At 37.2% G+C, this 22,056-nt stretch overlaps 1 protein-coding gene across 16 annotated transcripts in view; it reads left to right on the forward strand.

The window, feature by feature from the left end:
- The window catches only part of EBF1 (EBF transcription factor 1), a 278,880-nt gene that overhangs the window by 251,519 nt on the left and 5,305 nt on the right, over nucleotides 1-22,056 (forward strand). For 8 of the 16 annotated variants that reach the window (XM_086471113.1, XM_086471117.1, XM_086471118.1 and 5 more), the window contains 4 exons: nucleotides 15,241-15,306; nucleotides 15,907-16,084; nucleotides 17,642-17,821; nucleotides 21,595-21,789. In XM_086471113.1, coding sequence (XP_086327239.1) covers nucleotides 15,241-15,306; nucleotides 15,907-16,084; nucleotides 17,642-17,821; nucleotides 21,595-21,789 — 619 coding nt within the window. Of the gene's footprint in view, nucleotides 1-15,240; nucleotides 15,307-15,906; nucleotides 16,085-17,268; nucleotides 17,272-17,641; nucleotides 17,822-21,594; nucleotides 21,790-22,056 lie in introns of all 16 variants that reach the window. The other 8 variants (XM_086471112.1, XM_086471116.1, XM_086471119.1 and 5 more) reach the window with 3 other exon arrangements.

Raw genomic sequence — 22,056 nt, forward strand, 5'->3', positions numbered from 1 at the left:
ATTTTGTTAAAACTCCACAGCTATAGCTGTAAAACGATTTCAACTGTGAGCTAGATTTGAAACACATCCGTCCTAAATGATTTAATAACAGTGATTCCTCTTTATATGCAATTTCCTAGAATTTATTTGCCATTTTCACCACTCTTACAACTCATCACTTGTATTTAAATTAAGCGCAAGATTGTTCACTCTGTGTTTGAGAAGCAAGTCATTGCACTGACCCCCTCCGTGATCTGACGTCCTCTCCCTCCCAGTCTGTTGCTTAAATGCTTTTGCTAGGAGACCCCTTACCCTTCCTGAAAGGGACCTTTACTTCTGCTTTCTCTTCATGTAGATGAAAGTGGAGCCTCTCTCTAGCACACAGGGGCCTCCCTGCTGAGTGGAGAGCACACGTAACCAGGCTCCACCTTCCCTTCAGCTCCTTTTCTCTGGTCAGTCATTAGACCCCCCCCAAGACATATCCCACCTCCTCATTTAGGACACTAATAGAAGACAGGTGGTTATTAGGAACGGTGGCTGGCAAAGCCAGTTGTCTTTTCCCATATGAAATCCCACAGATCTGCCCTTTATCCATTGTGACATGGGTATTGTTTATATTACAAATAAATATTGTATCTAAATGTGGGTGGGTTGGCCCAGGCTTGCTAGTGGAGGTTAAAATAGCAATGAAGATAAGGCAACTCAGGTTTGCTGCTTCAGATGGATCCAATGGAAATTCTGGAATGGATCTCCATCTGCTAATGCAAGATATTGTGTTTCAACCCAAGTTAGTAATTTTCGGCTAAAACCCACATATTTTGTGGTTTTTTTTCCACTCAGTGTAACAAGACGGTTGTTAGAAAACTTTTATGCTAAGTATGGGCAGGAAGGGGGAGCATGTGAAGATGAGCTGTTGGAGTTCATCTGTATAGCAAGGAGGGTGTGAGATGTGCTTGGCAGTTCCTACACTGTCCTGTAGAATTTATAAGAATGTAAGGCCAGAATTAAGGTTGGTTTTGAACCCTTAATAGTTGGGGGTTTTTTCAGTTCCTAACAATTTGGGCATTTAGTTGGTTGAAGGGCTTGTCGAGGTTTTTTGGGTTTGGTTTTCAATTTGTCCTATTGAAAATATTCAGAGAGAGATTTTCAAAGCAATTGAGAAGAAAGAAGACAACCAAGATGCCTGAGGCTACTGTGAAAGTATCACTCTTATGAGGTGATGAATGTCAGAAGCATGTATGGGAATATGCAAAGAGTCTGAAATGAGAGAGAGCTAAGAGATAGAGCCACACTGCTCACTGAAGGGCAAAGCCACATACAAATGGCTGGCAAGGAGCCCTTTCCTTTCTGAAGGTCAACAGTGTGCATAAACATTTCAGTGAGTTTTCTTTATAAGTGGGTCAGCATTTACTCAGCAAATGATTAGAGCAGATGGTGTAATTTAGAATATATGACAAAACTTTTAATAGATCAGAGCTAACACGATGACAAGGAGCTCTGAGCAATTCTCCATTCCTGATTTCTGCTTTGCCTTGGGGGAAAAATCATGCCTGGGATTGGATTTTGTAGTCTGCACATTCCATCTGAGCAACACGAACCACTTGTTTGAACTTCCTATAAGAGGGATCCCCGCATTTCTCTATTCCTGTATCTTTATTGTTATTGTTTTTAAATACAACAATTAACTGAGGGTGGCAGGAAGATACCAAACAGGTAAACCCGGTCCCTTCGAGGAGCAGAGCTTTTGAAGGAAAAAGCCACAGTTTGAAGAAAGTAACAAAGGCTACATTTGTGTATTTTGCTCCATGGAGCTGAAAATATCTAGTAAATTGATCCCGTGGGAGTAATAAATACACATTACTTTATCTTGTACTTCATGTCCTATACCCCTGAGCCTTGATAGAACAACACCACTTAATAGACTTAAAAAAAGAGTAATTACAGTCATTGGTTGTGTGATATTTCAGCCCTTCCAGCCCTGCCTGACCTTCTAATTTAGCTCACCGTGTCTAACTAATGCATTTATATTCATCTTTTATGAAGCATGTGTAGTACAAAATTGACTTTGCAGCCTTTAGCAAGCTGTCTTACCAGGTTTAGGATCTGGTTAGTACAGCGTACTGTATAGCATATGTACATTTACAGCAGAATCTTGCATGCATATGGTTCTGATCAACTATTACTTTTTATCCGTTTGGAAATAAAATAAAAAATATTTATTCCATTTCATCCTCCCCTCCCCTTTTTAAAGCTTTTATTCATTGCGGCATTATTTACAGCTAAACATGCAGGCAGAAAGATGCAAGCATTTTAAAAATGATTACCACTAATGTTTCTACTTGTCAGAAGTGCTTAAATTTTCCTGCACTTTGTCTAAAAACTTAGCACTTTTACCTTTTAAGAATTACAAATTTGTAAGATCTTACCAAGCTGATTTACAAGCACAGCTGACAGTTTATGATGAATGATGTTGCAAAATGTACAATATGTTTCTCTGTCATTTCTATGCATGTATATATTAAGAAGAAGATTAAGAAGAGAGAGAACCCCCCTCTGAAAGAAACCCTTGAGATAGAGAGCACACGCACAAATCTCTCTCCTGCGTTCCCTTATAACTTCCTGCTCACTTCACTCATCCAGTAGAGCACAATTGTTCTCTGTGCATTTTCACCCACCATATGGTATCCTCATTACCATACACTAAGGGTCCATATGGGGAACTTGTGAAGTGAACTGTATTCATTTTAACTGCCAGATGAGCAGCCTTTTGCTTTGCAAGCTTAGCTTAAGTCATCTGCTGTCTTTATGTTGTTATGGCAACACAGCACCAATAAAAAATTCTAATCTACTGTAAGTGTCTGGGATCACAGTATTTTAAATGCTTGCCGTAACTGTCCTCTAAGTGAAGATGCTTGTTCTTTTAGTATGACAAAGGGTTATTGTCAACTCCAGCAGGTGGCAGTAAAGAAATTGTTTCCTTTTTTGAACTTTTTTTTAAAAAAAAATAAATTTCCTTTTCCCCCATCTCCCCCCACCTCAAAAAGTCGTAGAATTACACAGCATGGTCAGTCCTCTACATTTCTTAGGATTTCTGAGGCTGAGATCAGGATTGCAGGTGATACTTTTAAGTTGAAACACAAATACTAAATGTAGTAAAGTGTGAAACTGTGGTGGCTGCTCATAGAATCATAGATTCATTCAGGTTGGAAAAGACCTTTAAGATCATTGAGTCCAAACATTAACCTGGCACTGCCAAGTCCACCACTAAACCATGTCCCTAAGCACTGCATCTACACCTCTTTTAAACACCTCCAGGAATGGTGACTCCACCACTTCCCTGGGCAGCCTGTTCCAATGCTTGACAACTCTTTGGGTGAAGAAGTTTTTCCTAATGTCCAATCTAAACCTCCCCTGGCACAACTTGAGGCTGTTTCCTCTTGTCCTATTGCTTGTAACTTGGGAGAAGAGACTGACACCCACCTTGCTACAACCTGCTTTCACATGAGCACATGTACTTTATTACAGGGATCCAGGCTCAAGTACCATTTCACCAGGATTCTGAAGCCTCTGTAGCCTCACAGCTAGTTCAGTTTTGGAGCTGGTTTTTGCTGTGTTTCCAAACTCCTGAATCAAACACAAAGCTAATTAAGAATATCTTATAGTAATGGAAGTAGGCAGCAGCATCCTTAAATATAAATCATTTTCACCTCCGCAGGCCACATGATATGTTGCATCTCTGTCTCTCTGTCTGTATTGAAAGTGAATGTTTGTAGTCTCAGTTCATCAGTTCACATTAGCCTCATGCTGAATATTTAAACACAGAACAATTTGAACACACCATGAAGAGAGACAGTGACTGCACTTTCACTTGGAACAGCAAGAGCTCATCTAATAATAATTTAGTAAATCAGCCATTTAGTGGCTCAGTTGTACACTGTATTGTGCCAAATAATATTCAGTTCAACTGTATGCTGGTGAAATTGAAATTCAGACTCTAGTCATGTGGCGCTTTTTTGCTCATTGGAGAGATGAAATGGAAAATCACCCTCCAGACTGTTTGAATGTAGTGATTTATCAAAAATATAGCAGAGTGACAATATAAACAGGATTTGGTTGTATGTGGTACAATCTATTCTAATTAGGCTTTTATTATTGTGGTTTCTTCTGCACAGATTATTTGATAATTCAGGATTTGCATTTACATCTTCAGTTTATTTTATATATGGGCAGAAGGCAGATATGCGTAGTTACTGCATAGTTACTTACAATTCTTTAAGGTCCGGTCCTGTGGGAAGTGTGGTGAGACCTGCATTGCCGTGTTTCGAGCCCTGGCTCACAGAGAACACCATGCCCTTAGGAGCAATGGGGAAATGCAGCTGCTGCCTTTCCTCCTCAGGAAGCACCATGTGTGTTACTTCATAGCATGAAAGCAATATCAGATTAATTTCTTTTCCCTTTTTAAGGATTTTAGGGAGTGGTAATATCTTATATTAGACTGATATAACTGGAAAAAAAACAGACAAGCTTTTGGGCGCCCAAGCCTTGCTTCCTGCGTGCTGACTGTGCCTTTTCTTGCCTGTGTCAGTGGGTCTAATAAAAGATATTACCTCACCCTACAAAATGTGCCTTGGTTGTAACCATAGACCATTGTGACTTCAGCCAAACAGCTACGCTTTAAGGCTGTCTCTGATGAAGATGGGGGAGAGAGAGTATTTTCCTAGAAAGGTTGTTGTGAAGTTTAATTTGTTCCCGTTAAAATGGTGCTTTGAGATCTTTGAATGCAGGGCATTGCAGAAGTGTGAAGTAATGTCTATAATCTCACCTACAGTTTCAATTTCTAGCCTACTTTTAGGTGTTATGCAGTGGTTTACGTGGTGATGTAAAATATGATTGCCGTGTATTTCTCACAACACAGTCCAATTGAGTAGCAGAAAAAACATCCCCCTAACCATCATGATGCCATTTAGCAGAGAGTGCTGGAAGCAATAGGATGTCTGTTGTTGTAATTCTTCTAAGAAATACAGAGCTTCACAATCTATACTCAACTGCTGACACTTGAAAACTCAAACATTTTGGTAAAATGAATCAAGCAGTAATGTTTCTTTTATGAGATCTCCTCACGGGAAGGGAAGGTTTGGCACCATTTGGAGATCAGGCTCAGTGATCCATCATAGCAAAGTCAGCTGTCCTGGCGTGTCTCATAGGTCACTCGATCGAACCAGTGGCTCTTACAACTATATTATTGCTTATGGAACAGTAATTGAGGCACCATGGTTAAAAATTACCTGGTCTAATAGGCAGTGAACAATTTGCACTCAATACAATTATAAGCCAAATCATTCATTTCATAACACTTGGACTAATTTATTTGTTGACCTTTTAATATCCATAGCTCTTCAGTAGTATTAACTGCAACTCAGACAAAATCTCTTGTTCATTTTACTTTCATTGATTTTTTTTTCCACTGAGGCAATAACAGTTGTTTGAGTACAACCTTTTCTTTCTGTTGTAAAAGTCAATCGTGTAACTTACGTTGATATAACTCAACTGGACTCAAATGTCCTCTAAGTACAATAGCATACAATCTCATGCTACTTATATAAACACAGATATGCATTTTGGGTTTATTTTAAAGAATGTTTTGGGATATATTTGTGACTATAGATGAAAAATTATATGCTTGGTGAGAGGAGAATAAAACACAGAAGCATTTCTTAAAGCTGGACCACATATATGTAACACATTTTTTGTTCATGTATTATGGGAGATCTATGATACAGAAATTTTGGAATTTTTCTCTATTAATTTTTCTCTTTACTAATAATGCTGTATTCATAATTTCATCTGGACATGGCATCTTGTCTCTTAAAGTCCTAACATTTTACAGAATAAAGGTGCTTAATTTTTCTGAATATAAGCTTCTGATAAATAAAATGTGTAGAAGTATTTTTTTAATAAATAGGAAATAAAAAATACTAATATTTTTATAATCTGAATTTTCTTTCATTTTTTCAGCTTTAAACTAGCATGAGAGCTAAGAGGTTTTGATGATCAAAAAGGTTACTGAAATATTGATGCATTTTGAAAAATCAGTGGTGAGTTTTGAAGCACTTCCATAAAATATGTTGGTCTAGTGACAATGGTAATCTTTTCACTCACCACTGAAAAAGAAGCCCTAGATTGTGTAAAATGCTGTGCTTGCTTTTACATCGTGGAGGTATACACAGAAAGATAGTGTTATCTCTGTGAAATGTTGGACAAATTTAATTTCTTAAATACATGGTTATTCAACATTTATACTTGCTTTGGATAATTTCAGCTGAATTTTTAAGGCTGTATATTAAAAGTGATTGTATCAGAAACAAAATAGATTTTGTTTCTGATAAGAAAGTTGGAATTTTTTTAGAATATATGCTAGGAGGCACTTCATTGAAGTAGTCTTTTAGAGCCAAAGCCTCTTTGTACAATAAAGTACTGTAAGTCCTTTGAACACATAGTTATAAAATATAGTTGTTACACAGTTGGCATTTTATGCTTCCCTAGAAATTATCCCTTGGTATCTACACCTAATCTATGGTCTGTCTTTTCATTTCAATTGGGTCTGAAGTGGTCCTTCATTGTAATGAGAATGCCCCTTACAAGAGACTTATTTTAATTATACCGATGATAAAACGTAAGTGAAAGTAGTCATTTGTAGGGGTTATGACTGAGCACTGTTTTAACGGTAATACTAAAACCTACCAACATTATTCCAGACTCTATTTTAACATTTTTATGCACTCACTCTACATAGAACATAGTGGAATATCATTGTAGGTCAGAATTTCGGTGCCTTATTTTTCAGTTTTCCTCCTGCTGATAATAGTAAACTGAACTCTGAATTTCTAACTATTAACACTTCCTACCTGAAGCATACAATCCAGAAAAGTGACCACTTCCCAGATCTTAATGATATGCTGGTGGGTTTTTTTTTGTCTTGGTTTGTTAGGTTTTTTTCCCCTTCATTAAACGAAAATGCGGGTGGGTCTTTAATTGCATGTATGTGAACACTTGTGGTTTTTTGCAGAAAATAGCTAGTTTGGCATACTTAGATATTCATATGGGTAAATGCCTTAATAAAGACCAACTCTGAAAATTAAATGAACAAAACACATATGTACAATTTACACTTTAATTGCTAGATAGCTCTGCTGATGTAACTCAGTAGACATTCTTGCTTTGCAGTACCAAACATAATTATATTTCTCTATAGATTTAAATGGAGTCATGTAAATTATGCCACCCAATACATTCTAGATTTGACCTAATGGGAGAACAATTTAAAAGTGATGTAACTTGACTTGTGTTTGGAAAGTCTTTGTGTATACAAATGATATAAAGCAGGTATCAGCCTGTCTATTTGCCAAGGAAAATGTTTCACTCTTACAAATACATAATTGGATAGCTACACTGTGGCACATGGAAAATCGTAAGCCACATTTAATCTTTTTTTTTTTAATCCCCAGTATTCCAGGGAATTTTTATAATGGACACAATAATATGATCTGCAGAATAAAGCTGCTAAAACAGGCTGTGCAGTATCTTTGAATGACGGTCTCAGAATTTAGTGTCTCGGTTCATTTTTCCAAATTCTTTTCTAGTTTACTTAAGTCCAGACCCTTCAAATAATTCAAAACATTCTTCTTCTTCCATAAGGGGACTTTGACAATTTTCCAAGAATATATGTGTATAAAATGGTGAGGAGAAGACTTTGAGAAATAACTCTTTTTTTTTTTTTTTTTTTTTTTTTTTTTTTTTTTTTCCCCTTGCAACTCTTGTCTGCAGCTGTTTTGAAGAAATTGGAATGTTAATACTATGAAGAGCAGAGGAAGAACTATCAGAAAATTTTACATATGCAAAACCAACCCCCTCCCCCCAAACCTAAAAGCTCATTAATCTCAATAATGAACATCTGCTTCAAAGTACTGTAGATGCTGGTACAAATAGTTTGGGGTAAATTTTCAAAAAGAAATGCCTGAGGTTCCTATCTGAGATTGCTTTGTACATGACTCTTTGTATATTTTGCCCAGGGACTGAAGCGAGCTGTGGCACATAAGGAAAATTTAGAGTGCAAAGTGTGCTTTTAGGTCATTGTGGCAAACCTTTGAGGTCAGATAGAAGAAAATAATCTAATGTTATCATTTGTTTGTTTATATGTTCATGGATAAATCAGGAATAATCTTTTTGTTGTCTAGATAGATGGTAACAGTATGAGTCACTGTAAACTGGTGGGATGGAGGAATTTCTGTAGAGGAAGTTCATGAAGAATTTTTTGTTAGCCATTGAGTTGAGTTTATGTGGACTTATCCATCCATGATCTAGTTCGTATCTCATTTATTTTGTCTTCTAGTGTTTCACTGGATCTGACAAACTGATCACAGTATGAAAGTTGGGATTGCATTACTGACGAAAAGTATGTGTAGAAGAACTGGTTTTTACATGATGGGATTAATAATGCAGCCTTTTGTATAGCATGAAAAATGTGTTTCCTTTCGTGGTCTTGCTATGTCTCAAACTGAGGGGATCTGTCCTTAGATCCTCACAGTGTGAACTTGAGAGATAACCTGTGGGAAATGCTGTAGAAGATGCCAGAGAATTACCACAGCATCGATGCTTAATGACAGTGTTCGTGAGTCCCAAATGTGACTAATGTCTACCAGCTACCAGTTGATGTGTTGTAGGATGTGAATAGATTTAAGAGTACAACGTAGAAATATCTACCAGCCTTGCGCTGTGTGCACAAGGTAGATTTACCTCATAAGTTGAAATCTGAGAACTGTGAAAAGTTCCTGCAGGTAGCTGTAAATGCCTTTTTCTGGTAAACTTAGGGGTCTGGGGCAAGACATACCTGGGAGAATCAAAGTTCTACAGCTATCTGAGGGACATATATGCAAGTCATGTAATCACTGTCAGATAGTCCCTAAAAGAGGTGATTTAAGCACTGGCAGAGTGATTTTAGTTCTGTATATCTGCTCTCCCGTACCCGCTCTTCTCTCTTTGACTCAGAGACCTAACATTAGCAGAGGATTCTAGAGCTTTTAGTAACAAAACTATCCAAATTACTTGCCAGATGCTTCAGTTTGTGATAATATGGTGGGAGCATCCAGACCCTCAAATGCTGGTTTATTCAAAGAGTTATTCCAATGCAACTATATTAATGCTAGTTTGTTCCATGCTACTGTGTATCTAGATGAAGTACACATCTGTGCTAGCTACTAACTCTATTGCCATTGTTATGTGCCCATCATTTATGGAAATGAAGACCAGCAGCATGAACGGTTGGATTAAAAAAGGAGGCTGATACCTTTTTTTAGTGTCTAAGCACACCATATTAACAAGAGAATAATAGGGGTAAGGTGGGAGACCTACAAGGACAGACTTACAGGTGATCATTGTAGTTTTGTTCCGTCTTTTGTCAGCAGTATTTGCAACGGGGACTGTTTGAATAGGGTGTGTTTTCCCTATTGCTATACATTTATCACCTTTGTGGTTAAGAGGTGTTTTAATCATCGATTCTCAATGTTTATGGCTAGATGCCTGCTCGCATTTGCACTTCAGTGTTTGTTCTTTCTGCTGCCTGATATAGGCTTTCTATATTTTATTTATAAGGTTGGCTCATTGTGGAGCAGGTGGTAAGGTCATGCATGACTGTTTTTAGTGCTGTAGATTTAGGCTGTGATTTTCATTTTGGGTGGAGGCTGATGAGACTACAATGGCTTGGAAAAGCTAAGGTTCTAGCTCCCACTGTAGACTTATTTTCTGGAAATGGCCATTGAAATTCAGTGACAGGAATTCAGTGCACTTCCATCCTATAGGCAGCGGTAAGCAGAAGATTTTTTTTTTTTTACCCTCAAGTGAAGTATATTGTCTTTCTCTCATTTTGCCTTCCTGTCTTTATAATATCTATATTGTGTTTACTTCTTCAGTGTGATTCAATTATAATATATGGAAACAATTCAGTTGTTTGTTTGCTAGAGAAGTTTTCATCCTAGTGTGAGTACAAATATCTTTTTAGTGAAATGGCCCTGTTGTTTTATACTTCCCATTAGGCTGGCATAGTTCCTTCAGTTTTACAGTAAATGGAGGATCTTTACATTTTGAATGGCTTTTATGAGTCTTTATAAAAGTATAATTGCTGAAAATGATACAATAATGCAGTGCTCTGTGTAGGTATGGAGAGATGGGAGGTTCTGGACAGGCTGAAACTGGTGTATATCAAGTTAGATGGCTGGCATTTTAGATCTGTGGCGTACTTCGAAATCACTTCTACCAAAATGTTGGGTTTTCCTTTACACTCGAAAGAGGTATTCACAATTTTATTTTTTAGAGTGTAATGCATACACAAATTTTAAGTGTAAATTTAGAACTTAGTTCTAACACATATCCTTAACTAGCACATTTATAGTTTTACCCATTGTAAAATAAAGGAAAATTTTGAGTGCAAATTAGTGATTTTGGCCTGAAATTTCAGAATGTGACCTTTCCAAGGTAAAGAAGGGGACTGGAGTCTGATGTTCAGCATTTTGACTCTGCAGAAGAGGTTTTTTTCTTGCAAGTAGCCATGAGAGTAGGAAGTTAGAAGGCAGAGCCAGGAGGTCAGACTTAAGAGTCAAGGAAGTATGAATGACATCATCATCCCTAAGTACCCTCTCAGAAGATGAATGAGCTCTCTCTTGTATTACAATGCTAAAGAGCATTAGAAGGTGATATGATATCTAGACAACACATAAGATAAATGCCTCAGAGTATGCTAGAACAGCTTCCCCCCCACGCCCTCCACAAGTACATAAATCCTTTGGTGGTCTCAGTAATACAATATGTGGCTGATGAGCATTGTATATTGTGGTCAGCTTCTTCTTGACAAAATAAATTTAAATTTAACAAGTACCTTGAACTTTATCTAATTTAGTTGCTTAAGCTGAATAACCCAGTGTAATGCTAGATACCCTTTATGTGACTAGACTCACATCCCTTTTAGGACATAGCGTGGATTTTTTCACTAGTTGCTGAGTAAAAAGTAAGCAGATGTCAACAGAAGTAATACCCCATGTTTTTCAAAGCTGGCACAAAATGTGTTTATCATGACAAAAATTGACACAAAATGTTTTTGTCGTGATAAAACTTGAAATGCAAGTTTCATGATCTTAATGAATTTCTTCTGAAAGGAATGCGTGCCACAAACAAAACATGCAAAGTTTTGTACCTGTTTCAAGGTATATTCTGTCAGAAGTGGATTCAGGCTGAATTTCACCCTTTGTGCTTCAAAAGCACAGTCATTCCGGTATGATTTATATAATCTTTCCAACAGTAATTTTGGAATATGCAAGGTTGCAGCAGACTTCACTACTCAGCCTCCTTTTTCGCTTATGTAAACATATCTTAGTATTTTCAGGAGGAAAATTTGATTAAAATATTTAATTACATTCCTGTTTCAAAAATTTAAAAAGTTAAAATCAGCTTCAGCTTGGAATAAAAATGGGCTCTGGATCTGTGGTGTGTAGCTGCATGGAGGGCAGAGTTCTCATGCATCATATTTAATCACTGAAGTAATCTTTCCTCTTTTAAATATTTGCCTAATTGTTATTTTTAATAGAAATAAAATGGTGCTCTTTTGAAATAAAATGCAAGACAAGACGACCCTCACTTTAGTTCTAACTGAATGCTGCAAAGTCCTTTATTCTAAACCAAAAGCTGTCAGACTTCTAGCATTAATAGAAGAGTGGATCTTTCTTGACAAATGCCCCCATAAATTAGATATTAGCTTTAGTCAAACTCTGTCTCTCTCAGGAAATATTTCCACTTACATATTCAATTGGAAGGACCTTACATGATGCCCACTTACTGCTATGAAAATCTAGGCTTCTGAGATGAAGGCAAAGAAAAATTTCTGTGAACAAAAGAGTATCTGGAATAACAGACCTTGAGCTTATGCAGAGATCTGTTTTTATAGAATGTGAGTTTTACTCACTTTTTGATATGTGTCTGCTGCTCTGTCCACTTGTCTATCTGTTTATCGCCATTGCAGTGGTAACATACAGTATCAATTGGATTTTAAAAGACATAGATCTTTTATATTAGCTGTCCTTTTTTATAATACCTTTTACAAATTTAATCAATGCATTTTAATATACAATATAGTTTAAGTGCAATATACAATAAATATTCAAGCTTCATCTTAAACATGCTCTAGCCTTTAAATTGTTAAAACTGCAGTGCCCTTTCAATCTACTTACATAATGTCATAAAATATACATTTCAAGGTAAATGAAGTCAGCTACTTCAATTTAGTCCCTCAAACTGGTAGTAAATGAGAGGTTAACACTATGGTGCCAAACCCATTATTGAGTAAATTTAGCACCTTGGACAGCTCTGTAAAATCTTTATTGCTTTCCTGACCTGCTCGTCATGTTCTGTCTGTGTGTTCAGTGGCTCTCAGCTCTGATTGAAAGGCAATATATTAGATCCCGAACACAAACATGCTCGGGGGCTGCTTCACTGTGAGCGTAATGACATGGAGGTGAGAACAATTTTCTGGTCACCGCAATCCAAGCACCTTGCAAGGTCTGTTGCTCTAACTTATAGAGGACTTTTGGGGCTCCTTTGTATGTGGAGTTGGAACAGTCGCTTCTATGGCAATTTAAGCAGAGCTGCAAAGGGTTTAAGATGCATTCAGAAAACAAGAAGTTAATAACTTGAGCGTGGCTGTAGTAGCATTTTATTGTGTATTTTTAAAGCTAGTTTGTCTGTAAGATCTACCGTCAGCTCTGGAATAGAAGATACCACTATTTCACACAGGAGTTTTTGTGTAACATCTACTTTGTGTGATCTGAAAATGTCATAAACAAGAAATGCTTTTCTTGTGTGAAAAGAGTATTAGAGAAAGTATGAAACTCGAATATACAGACTCTGAAAATGCTGAAAAAAATATAACCATTGACTAGCTAGTAAAATTGAATGCTGCTTATCAAGCATATTTCAATGAACCATAATGACAATTAGTTTTATTTACATGCAATACGATATGGCATCAAAGAGCTTCGAAAGTTTAAGAACTGGATTATATTTGATATTAGGTAGAGCGGCTGTAAGATTCCATGTAATTACCTCATTTTTTAACATGATATTCAATCTCTTTTTAGATGTATTTCAAGGTTTTTAGCTCAGCATTACATAAATAACTATGATTAGTCAGGTAGAGCAGAAATGACTATTTAAACTTTTTTTTTTTTAGTAATTTGGCATAATGACAGCTTAGGTTAACAATATTCCAAAGCAGTTTGTAGGCTCTGTATCACATTCTAATTTTGTATCAGTGAAATATATAAAGCAAACAATTTCTACTGAAGTGAAATAAATCATGGTTTGCAAAGTCAAACACCTGTGCAGTAATTTTCCACCTAAAATCATGCATTGAAAAAGATAACATTTTTCAGTAACATCTCTATTCTTCTCTGGTTTGTGTCTTCAGTATCAGACAAAAAGGGCAACTCAGTGTTCTGATGATTCTGGTAAAAGAACAGGAATTGATTGTACCTGGATGTTATTTGTAGTTGGTCTGTCCATGATTATACTGCTAACTGTTGTGGTCAAGCTATACAAAAAAAAAAAAACAAAAACCCAAAACAAAAACCACAACAGAAAGAAAAAAGCAAAACAGAACAAAACAAAACAGAAAAAAGGTTGTAGCAGCTTAACTCCTCAGAATCTGTTTCAGATATAGTGATTTAAAAATAAATCAATTGTATATTACACCTCACTTCACATGTGGAAAATAATTTAAATGTGTATTCTGAGAGGGGTGTGTGCAGCAGAAGGCAAACCTAAATGTTTACTGGAAGTACAAAAATCCTCCATCTCATTTTTGAATTTAGGACATTATATATGTCATAAGTAGTTACTGCAGTATGACAACTATTTTATCTTATATTATAGAGAATTTAAAATTGAAAAAAAATGCTAATATGCATCTAAAAGCTTGTCATTTGAAGAGTTGTTCAAGGATTTTTGAAGAGGTTATGGTGACAGCAAAATGAACGTAATTATATCTCTATTTTCTGATCAGAGTCTACAGTATACGAAAATTGAGCATTACTGTTTCTTTTTGGTGTAAAATATGGCTATTGTGTAAAATATTTTAAGTTTAAAAGTTTAACTTTGTAGGAAACTGTAAAATCCTTAGAACTGGTACTATTTTTATAAGCTACCTGCAGAAATATACCATGGTGAATAGCGTTGTGTTAGTCTATTAGAGCAATACTTAGGGTCTGGGAATTACAAAAATATATTGTTTTACTCGAAGGACAGTCTCAACTGGTTTTGGTCAGGCAATTGGGAATCTACTAGATGCTTTGAAAGAATAAGAAAAAAATTTCTTCTGGGTTAATTCTGCAGTGCATTTGTACATTTTCAATCAGGATTGTTCATAGAGATTTTTCCACACTGTAAAATGTTAAGAGCACAGGAAATGCTGTTATTACTTGAATGCTGGTTTAAAATACTCTTAAGAAATATTAAGTCAAGAGCAACAAATAGGAAAATGGAGAAAAGAAAATTTGCCCAAAATGGAGAACTGAATCCCAGACTGCTTTAAATTTTGCTGTCCGTGCAGAGAGTTTTTCCAGGAAACACAGCACCATACTGGGCTATTCTCTCACAATGCATGTGTTTTCCTCTTGTGCATCATTTTATGTATGTGGATCCTGCTCTGACCCATCATATCAGGATACAAACCAAAGTTGAAAGGTTACATTACCAGTAGCATAGAACTGATTGGATGTCTTTTGAATGTGGCCTTCTGGGTAGGTCACAATTCCTGCAGTATGCAATTAAGAATAAAATAAACACATTGAAGGGATTCATAACATGCTCTGAATGACATTGATTGCAGTAATCTAGTAAATGACCTCAGGATCATATTCTGCAATAAACCAATGAGTGGTTTATAGTGCAGATGGTAGAGACAATTGAGTGATGTATTTTATTTTGCAGCATCAATGATTCTCACCTTTTGACTTGATTAAGCGTGTGTGTGAATAGGATGAACTAGTGATTTAACACCATTCCAAGTGTTGAGTTGCTGAGTAGTTGTTACAATTAAGGTGTACCTGGTGGGAGCTAAAAAAACCAAACACAAAACTAAGAGTATAAAAGATTGTAATATTTGTTTTCCCCCACAAGGAGTTTATTGAACTCAGAGGAATGCATCTGTTTTTATATTGACAGGAAGTAATACTTAAGAGGGCTGCTGATTTAGTAGAAGCACTCTATGGTATGCCACATAATAACCAGGTAAATGCATTCTACTTCACCAATTCTAAAACATGGCTGTTTCTTAGGTGTGTAGATAGATTAGGGGCTAAAGGTATAAGATACTACAGTGTGAGACAAGAATAAATATAGAGGGCAATGTCATATCTGGAGTGGGGTTTAGTTTGCCTGTTTTCTTTTTTAAAGGGTGTGAATTTAGTGCTTGTAAAAGCAACAGGTTATTAACCCTGGAGGCATTTGCCCACTTTCACCAGATACTATATAATATGAGCAATGATATGCATTATGTCTTGCCACCAGTGATTTTTCAGTCTTACCCTAAAGATAGCTTTAAGGTGGAGTAAGTCTAGGCTCCAGCCCTCTTCTGCCAGTTGATCTTGTAATACAGAAGCGTGGCCGCTGGGATTGAAACTTCCAACTCCGTTACCACAGATGTCAGGATTTATCACAAAGGCAGCAGATCTTATAAGCATTAGCTATCAGTCAGCCAACTGGTTTGGAAAGAAAAGCATCTAGTTTTTGCCTTTGGACAGGGAAATGTTTCATTTTAGTGTGTTACAAAAGGTTTGTCAGTGTCACATTGGTAACCCTGATTCTTTTTTTCCCTTTCTTATCCTCTAGGAAATAATTCTGAAAAGAGCGGCAGACATCGCAGAAGCCCTCTACAGTGTCCCCCGCAATCACAACCAGCTCCCCACCCTTGCTAACACGTCAGTCCATGCAGGAATGATGGGAGTGAATTCCTTTAGTGGTCAACTAGCTGTCAATGTTTCTGAAGCCTCACAAGCCACCAATCAGGGTCAGGAGAAGACTCGTCTTCCTCTCTCTATGAACCTTTTCTGATAAAAGTCAGGGAAATGTGCAGAGCAGTGACAGAGTGATGGTTCAGAAATGAAGGCTAGGAGCATGTCTAGACAGACACCATCCCACACGCATGCGCAACGTTTCAGTGATGCAATACTGTGATGAGATGGGGCTTTCTTTAGTGACTTTTGCCCCAATTTAGGAAAAGCACTCTGCATAATCTCTAAATAGCTTTTCCTTCTGCTCAGAATAACACTTGTATATGTTATTAAATCCCACTAATTTTAAAAGGATTTCTATTGACTTGAGCATGTACTTAATGTTAAGTACTTGCTTGGATATTTTCCTAAGCATGGATGGTCTATCAGTCTGGGCTCTACGTAGCATTTCTGTATAACACAAAAGAACTCCTTGAATATTTGTCTGTTTATTTTGGTTTTGCAAGAGACATAATATTGGCACTGATATTTTTTCTGAGTTTGAGACTTTCCTAAATTTTGAAACTAGCAAAACCCAGAAATGTTTACCAAGACATTTTCAGAGCTTCTCTAATTTTCAAATTAAAGTGTTTTTCACTTTGTATAAAATCAATATGTTTTAATTCCTACAGCTAAAAAAAAAAAAAAACCAAACATGTGAAGGATGTTTTTTTAAAAGCCCTTTGCATTTTCCCTTCTCCTTTGCTCAGATGTATTTATTATGCCACCTAAAAATCCACTTCAGTGAGAAAGTATTAATGAGGCTGTTTTCTAGAAGGGCAGACAAAATTATTTTGCACTACACTAAAAAAAATAGAATGATTTTTACCTGAAAGTATTTTATGGATGTACTGTGTGGTAGGAGAAAAGTTGACATTTTTTTCTTCAAAGACTGAAGATGGATTTTTGTATTTCTGTGCTTCTAGAAACAAATCTTCCTTTTTGGAGATTTGGATATGAGTTTCCCCAAACGGCATTTCCAGAATTAGGTAGAGATTCAAATTTTAACTTGGTGCCAAATTTGATAGTCGTTTTCTACCAATATAATGATCACAGCATGGCAAAAAGGATATCCCACTATTCTGAGAAATATACCTACATTTTCTGAAGTGTGCAGCGAGCATCTAATTTGAGATGCATTAGATGAAAGCAACATCAGAAGAGAGTTATCAAAACTCACATGCTTTTAACATACCTTAAGTCGGTATGTACTCCTCACTTTGAAAATGTAGGTCATGTTTACTCCATTTCCTACAAACAGCTCTTTTAGAGTGAGTGTTCCTGTAATACCTGATGGTAATCTTTGCTTGAGGGCATGGGCTGCCTGAGGAGCTGTGAAGGCTGTAGCCTCCCTCCTCCCACTTGTGGGCCCAGCAGCAATGACCTAGGCAGTGAGGGTTCCCAGTCTGCGTTACCTGGTGATATTGGTGGTGAGTCCTGGCCCTCCCCGTGCACACCATGGCTGGACTAGGCTGCTGGCTTGGTAGCCCTGAGTTACTTGCTTGTAGCTGTTTGTATAAGAAACTGTTCTCGGGCTAATACCAATTTCTAAATGTATTCCCTCCCCACAAAAGGTTTTACTCGCAACTCAAGCAGCGTGTCACCTCATGGCTATGTGCCAAGCACCACCCCTCAGCAGACAAATTATAACTCTGTCACAACAAGCATGAATGGCTATGGGAATGCTGGAATGTCAAATTTAGGCGGTTCTCCAACCTTCCTGAATGGATCTGCTGCCAATTCTCCCTATGCCAGTGAGTATTACATGGCTTTTTTGTAATTTGCACGTTTTCATTAGAAGGAGATAGTGACTTTTCTGTGATAGTATTTGGTTTCTGTTTTGAGCACTTGAAGCAGAGCTTGGTCCTTTCTCTCCACTTCAATGCACTGACCTTTGAAGCACTTTGAAGACATTAGTGTTGCCAGAAATTATTGTATCTGGTGGTGGTTATATTATTATTATTATTATTATTATTATTATTATTATTATTATTGAGTCCCATAAGAGCTTAAAAAGAGTAATGTCTCTCATTATTTTGGCTGATAGTTTTGTAACTTACCTTGTACTCTGTAAATAAGAAACGCTGTCCTCAACATTGCTAGAAAGCAGGGATGGTGTAAGTGACTTTGTGTCCGTTGGAGTGGATCAAAAGACAGTTGTCAGTACACAACTTTGTGTTGCAGTGGGTGTGAAAGGAAGCTAAGGATATTTGCTGCAGGAAAAATTATTTTTTCCAGCTGTAAGATTTGAAGGGCAGAAAAGTTTACTGTAATAAGACTGACATTTCCATAAGCTGCATGATGATGTTTCCAAGACCTCTGAGCAAATAATATGTTCATAACCTTTATAGAAATTATGAATTAGTGTTGAGCCTAATCTTGATTGCTTGTACTGCATTTGCTTTGTAAGTAGCTATTATATTGACTTCACTGAGGGCTTAGTATCAGTAAAATGTGACAATGGCTCTTAGAGTTTGTGTTTTAATGTCTGTACAGTGAATGTCACAAAGGTGTAAGTCATATAAATCATATATTCCATGGCATAAAGAGCTTATGGTCTACAGTCACAGTTATGGAAATGTTTACGTGTAGAATTAACTTTCTGCATTTTGATATTAAAGGTTTAGTAACTTGTTTAAATATAAGTACATTTCTATTGATAAAGGCCTATGAACCTCTTCTGCAGCTGCTCACACAGCTCAGTAGACCCTATTCACGTGAATTAAATGAATAAGACCTGACCAGTTCCTCTGACATTACTCATGTGGCGTAAAGGATTCCACTGACATCTATAGAAAGCTGCTAGCAGAATCAGGCCAAAGGTCTTGTCATATGAATAGGTTTATAGGCGGAGACCCTAACATGGACAGGCCAAACTGGTGAACGTACCAAGGTTTACACAGCAAATCTTGAGTTTAGTGGTGTAACAGCAGTAATGAATTAATTTTAATTGCATTGCTAGAGTTCAGAATTAAAAAGGGCATAGTAACTCTGATTTAAAAAACTGCCTTCAAGGCTTCTTAGCTGCTGCAAATTTAGAAGAAAATATTTACCCACATAACTAGTACTTATAACCTGGGAATTGCTAACCAGTTATTATTTTTGTACTCTAATAATAATGTAAAATGTAATGTTACAAAGTGCCTTACTTATTAAGTTGAATTTACTGTCATAGAATATGCGCACTCTGAATTCATAATATAACGTGATTGATGAGACATCTCTTTTTGGAAGCAGATGCCAGTAATGTGTTTAAAATACTCTAGCAGTGTATTATTTCATATTTATGAACGAAGCCCTCTTTAGAATAGCGCTTCACTTCCCAGCCCTGATTCTCTATTCAAGTTATATTTTGGGAGGTTTTCTTGGTAGATCTGTCATTCTGCTAATGCCTAATCCATTGAATCAGAAAATGCTTCAATCATGACCTGAAAATTAAAAGGTGGCATTCTTAATTAAATCAATAAACTAATTGCTGTATAGTAGCAATTCAATTTAGGTGCTTTGATTGCTCTGCCTTAGCAAGTACTTCCAGACATAGAGTGACTTCAGACTAAGATTGTATCTGTCAGACTGTGAAACTTTGAACATTTAATTTCCATTAATTGATTTCCTCAGTGTTAACAAATATGATATCAGATTCTCAAATAAGAACTTAAATAGGGTGATTTTTATCTACACAAATGCAAATAAAATAATCATTCAAAGCCCAGATGATAGGAGGTTTACTCTATAATATGTAATTATTCATAGCCCCCTTGTGTATGTAAGCATTTTCTAAATAGGACAAAGAATGAAAGTGTGGGATGTTACTATTGGCCCTTTCCTTTCCTTTTTTTTCCTTTTTTTTTTTTTTTTTTGGATAGAAGGGGAAGCTTGCAAAGCTGTCTGAATATAAAAGGTAGTTGGTTTTATTTTCATGAAAACAAATTCACTTAAAACCTCAAAGATAAATACATGAACCAAAAGTATTTATCCCACTGTATAGTAAAATAACAATTTAAGGGTATATGTATTTAAAAACTGAACCTCCTTTATAGAAGGTTTGCATTTTGGACAATCAGGTCAGTCCCTAAAAAAAGGAGAGCCTTATGTCTACACTTATTTAGAAAAACTGAAGACTCTCATTTTATTCAGTCTTCTATTTAAAGCTAGATCTTCATTTGATGTCTCCCAGAATGGCTTCATTACTTAGCTATTCCAGCTGAGATTCCAGTCGATGGCTCTGAATGAGAATGTTATATTGACTGTATTCAGATGGTGGTCATAGATTCTTTGGGAGAATTATTTGTCTTGACCATTATAAAACAGACTTTCATTTTCAAAATTCCCCATCTCAAGCGAGATATGAAATGCCAGCTCCATTCCTGTACATAAACAAAAGACTCACATGAGAAATATGGCTGGTTTTCATGTCACTGAGAACTCCTGGGAAGTCCCCACAACAGAAGCTTTCCAAAAGCAGAAGCTGGAGACTGACTATCAAGCATCAGCTAGTAGTTATAGCACAGAAAGCATCTGTGGCCATTGTGAGAAAGGTTTAGTGGTTTCTCCCATTGGGAGATAAAGAAAAGCGTGATTTCCATCAGCTAGCCATACATTTTTAATGCAACAGACACTGAAAACACTAGTGCCAGGAGACCTGCTCTGGGTGAACCTGCTTTAGCAGAGGGGTTGGACAAGATCATCACCAGAGGTCCCTTCCAGCCCCTACTGTTCTGTGATTCTGTGAGACCAAAGGAGTGAAAAACTGTCAGAGCAGCCATCTCACCGGTTGCTTCATGCTGGACAGCTTTCATGTATATATGTGTGAATGTGTGTATATATATATAGTCACAGCTCTTGGAATTACTCCTCTTAAACCCTAGTTCTTGCAGCGTTTAAGAGAGGAAAGAAATCCAGCCATTTTTGCTGGCTTTTGACAGGCAAGTTGACTAGGTCACCACTAAGACCTCTCTACCTTCTGCTTGAAACCCTGTTTCTGGAGCCATCTTGCTACAAGGAGAGCATGGCTTAAAATGCTTATTTTGGAGGCCGGTTAAAAACTCAAACATTTTCAAGTTAAAAATTCTGGATCTAGATTTGTACTTTAGCCACTCTCCTTGCTCATCAGTTTTGTAACCCCCCGAGTTACCTACATAGTTTGGATTCCCTCTTACGCACCTACACAAAAACATTACAAATTCGGACCAGGGGAGTGGCTAATGCCAATCACTAGAAAAGTTTGACACAGGATGTCAGGACAGGTTTGTTGTAATGATAAAGAGTTGCAGTGACAGAGAATTAAGGCAGTGTTTAAGAGCTCCTAGAATTACTGCTCCTGAACACCCAGAACACAAAACAGCAAGTGGCTTTCCTGTAGTGATTGATCACACTTTGTGAACAGCCAGAAATCTAACTGCAGTAAAGGCCTTGGCCATTTGAAATTAGACCCAGTGCATCCAAGAAGCAGAATTCTCCTGTTTCTTCAGCCTGCTGATTATCTAATACTAAGGAATGCATTTTGTTTTGTTTTTTTTTCCTCTAGTTGTGCCATCAAGTCCAACAATGGCCTCCTCCACTAGCCTCCCCTCCAACTGTAGCAGTTCCTCCGGTATTTTCTCCTTCTCACCAGCCAACATGGTCTCAGCGGTGAAACAGAAGAGTGCTTTTGCGCCTGTTGTGAGACCACAAACTTCTCCTCCTCCCACCTGCACCAGCACCAATGGCAACAGCCTGCAAGGTAGGTGAAACCAAGTCTGGAGCGTAGATGGCTGCTCACAAAACTGTGAATTCCCGGTGCCTTGCGAGGCTCTAAGCGACACTGAGTTGTCAAAGGGGATAGAAGACAATGGGGGATCCCTGGTGGTCTCTGTCCTAAAGTTTCCTCCTGTAAAGAGTAACTGGACTCCACCACCAGCCCACCTAGTACCATGCAGATGTTTGGCAACCACCCTATCTCTAACTTGGCTAATACTGCTGAATTGAGAGGCTGTGTCTTTTAAAGCAC

The sequence above is a fragment of the Leptosomus discolor genome, chromosome 10 (genome assembly GCF_034619465.1).
Source record: "Leptosomus discolor isolate bLepDis1 chromosome 10, bLepDis1.hap2, whole genome shotgun sequence".
Lineage (NCBI taxonomy): Eukaryota > Metazoa > Chordata > Aves > Leptosomiformes > Leptosomidae > Leptosomus > Leptosomus discolor.